Source organism: Sapajus apella, unplaced genomic scaffold (assembly GCF_009761245.1).
Source record: "Sapajus apella isolate SASKATOON/1434 unplaced genomic scaffold, GSC_monkey_1.0 scaffold73, whole genome shotgun sequence".
In the NCBI taxonomy this organism is placed as follows: Eukaryota; Metazoa; Chordata; class Mammalia; order Primates; family Cebidae; genus Sapajus; species Sapajus apella.
Window position 1 is genome coordinate 505,904 of NW_022437013.1, and position 3,410 is coordinate 509,313.

The 3,410-nt window shown below is 41.4% G+C and overlaps 1 protein-coding gene across 5 annotated transcripts in view; it reads left to right on the forward strand.

Moving 5' to 3' along the window:
- Positions 1-206: 206 nt before the first annotated feature.
- Positions 207-3,410, forward strand: part of LRCH2 (leucine rich repeats and calponin homology domain containing 2) — a 118,526-nt gene continuing 115,322 nt past the window's right edge. For all 5 annotated transcript variants that reach the window (XM_032250764.1, XM_032250765.1, XM_032250766.1 and 2 more), the window contains exon 1: positions 207-606. In XM_032250764.1, coding sequence (XP_032106655.1) covers positions 258-606 — 349 coding nt within the window. In that variant the 5' untranslated portion in view covers positions 207-257. The remainder of the gene's footprint in view (positions 607-3,410) is intronic.

The following is a 3,410-nucleotide window of genomic DNA, read 5'->3' on the forward strand; positions in this document are numbered from 1 at the left end:
GTACCCAAAGCAACAGAACCGGGATTTAACATCCTTCTTCTTATCATACATTTCTTAAAGCAAGCGTTCTGCACTTTCAAACATCATCTCTTCGCTATCCAACACCTCCCCCCAGCCCGCCCCCTGGTTCCTTCCCACCCTCTACCTCGCCCACGCCCCCCGCCCCCCGCCCCCAGCCTGCGCATGCGTCCTGAGAAATCCTACACTCGCGGCACAGGCTGACAGTATTGTCGGGGGCTATTCTCTCTCCCAGGAACATGGCGGCGAGTCAGGGAGGAGGTGGTAACAGTGGGGGCGGCGGTTGTGCTGGAGGTGGAAGTAGCGGTGGCGGTGGCGCGGCCGGTGGGGGAGGTGGCGGGGCTGGAGGGGGAGGCAGTGGCGGCGGCGGGACCCTGGTGGTCCCCATCCCGGTACCGACTCTTTTCGGTCAGCCGTTCCCCAACGGGCCGCAGTGGAACCCGGGGAGCCTGCAGCCTCAGCACACTGTGAGGAGCCTGGACCGGGCCCTGGAGGAGGCGGGCAACTCCGGCATCCTGAGCCTCAGCGGTCGGAAACTCCGAGACTTCCCGGGCAGCAGCTACGACCTGACGGACACCACCCAAGCAGGTGACAGGACGGGGGGAGGGGAAGCTGGCTGTGAAGGAGGAGGTGCCGGGTGTGGGTGGCTGCGTGGCTGCGTTGTTGGACTCTGCAGGTCTGGGTGGGTGCGCGGAGGCTGCCAGACTAACAAAGTCGGGGCAGCCAGTTCTTCTGAACGTGAGGAGCAAAGCATGCAATATGGGAGGGGAGGAATGCTGCCTAAAGGATGTATGAAAACTGGTGGGATGTTAGGGGTGAAAGAGCATCATTGTTAAAGCGAGTTTCCCCAGTTTGGGTGGGAGGGAGGTATTGACACCTTCCTTAATGCACTTCTTTCCACTCTCCTGGATCTTCCCATCTTTCCTGGAAAACCAAACCAAACCAAATCATACCAAACCAAACATAAAAATCATAATCTCTACATATTCCTTAAAGGCATAGGTGCCTGCAAGAATGGCATATCCATTTTCAGAGTACAGCAGCAGGATTGCCATCGTTTTTCCGTCTGGTTTAATCATCCTAGGATATTCTTGGCTTCTTTCTTGTCACGTATGCCTTTAAACACTGAGATTTTTCATTTTCCTGTTGTTGAGAAGGTAGTGGTGGTTAAATTAGTATTTGCTGCGATGGCAAATTAAATCATCAATCACTTACGTCTGCTTACTAGAAGAAAGCTAATCCTTGTTTTGAGTTATCATAGTCTTAATTTTTATAGTAGAAAGCCAACAATTTTAAGGACATTTTTGAGAAAAAATTAACTCCATTCCTTATGGAGTTGTAGATTAAAGGCTTATTTTGGATGAGAAATTGACTGTTGTAATGTTCTTCATATACTCTCTGGTAGTCTTTGTTGTGGCTGGCTTTTTTTGTTAGGAATACAGTCTCATAAACCAATGCTGGATTTCTTAGACATGTTTAGATTTGATTCAATGTTTATTTATTTATTTTTTTGCTTTTCATAATCTTTAAGTGTGTTATTTATGTCTGTTTTCATCTGCTTTGCTGAAGTAAATCCTGCACAAAGTTATTTTAATAGATGTCGTGATTTTGAAACAATATGGTAAGTTAATTCACCCATAATGAGGAGTATTAAAAGACCTGTTATTTTTAGAACAAGACAATTTCAGTTTTATTCAGTTTTTAGATCTTAAATCCAGGTATTTGTGTTGGAACAAGGTGGTGAGAGGAGGAAAACCTAAAATTGAAGCTTTCTGCCCAGTGATTCTTTTAGGAATTATCCCAATAACTATAAATATGTAATCGACCACTGATTTTGTATTTTGTAAAGCATGTTTGAGTATTTACTCCTTCACTCTGAACAGATTTCCAAAATAATATGTTCACATATTCATGACTGTTAGCAAGATATTATGCAACTTGGTGTGTTATTCAAAGGCTTCAAGAAAAACAGTTTCAGACTGCATCATTAAAGTGATTTTTTTTCTTTTCTTCTTCTTTTTTTTTTTTTGCTTATTGTTTTTTATAACTTATAAAGGGTTCTTCTACCTGCGGGACAAAGTTTAAGCATCCTAGCTTGGCATTCAGAGCTTTCATTGTTGGGCTCCAATTTATTGTTGCAACCTTATACCCCAAAATGCTCCCACATAGAATCCTCTCTTTCAACTAGGTTAATTCTCTGTCTCTCGAATATATTTTGTGCATTTCTGCCTCATTTTTGTACAAGATCATCTGTATGCTTGGGATTTCCCTCTTTTCTCCATCTATTTAATTTTATTCAACCCCTAGCTCTTCCAAGAAGTTGTCTCCAACTCCCTTAGTCCACAGGAATCTCCTGCTTCTTTGAATTCCCATGGAACTCATTGTCTTTACCACTTACTTGGCAGTGCTGGCTTTATTTTCTTTTTTATGTTTCTGCGTTGCTGTCTCTTAGAAGAAATAGAGCTCTCCCTTTAAAGGCAGAGTGTAAGCCATATACTTGTTCAGTCTTCTCATTTATTGTATTTGATAATATTTCTCATAAATATGAATATCATTTGATGCAGTTACAAGCTTTGGCTTTTAAGCCTTCAGTTGGTTTTCTGAGGTAAGCTTCAACACAGAGCAGAAACCTATCTGTTCATGGTAAACATTCATTTGTCATAAGCTTCATTTTACTTTTTCTCTTCAATTGCATGAGTGTTTCTTGTGGGAACATTTCAAAAATCAGAGTAAACAAGATCTGTGCTGCTCTTTTTTTTTTTTTTTTTTTCATTTAAATTAGATATCTTTGAGTGACTCATTTGCCATGTTTTTTTGACAAAATTTAGCCATGAAAATTTTAGGGGCAGTATTTTTGAATGTAAAGAGACCATTATTTATTATGTGTAAATGAAGGCAGGTACATTGGAGTTGAGGAAAAATAGAGCTAGAGTGTGTTTGAGGTTATACATACATATGTACATACACACACATACATACAGAAACACACATACAATATATTCTCTACTTGATTAAAATGATCTGTTTGGTGATATTGTCATACTTAAAATGACTCTTAGTGGGATAATGTTTCAAAACCAAACTGATTAGACAAGGATATAATGGTTTATTGCATTGGGAAGAGACAGGAGGAAGGGAAAATAGCTAAGAAGTGGTTAATGTTAATCTAAACGAGAGGTGTTGAGAACCTGGGTGAAAAAGATTGAATAAGGAGAAATTGAAATTGATACAAAAAAAAAGTGGGGAAGGTTTTTGCATTAAGATAAAATAGACGCCTGGTTCTCCACCCTGGCTGCACATTACAATTGCAAGGGAGATTTTTTTTTTTTTTTTTTTTTTTTTTTACGGGGGTGTTGCCGTGTTTTCCCCCAGGGTGGGGAAAGGGGCCGGGA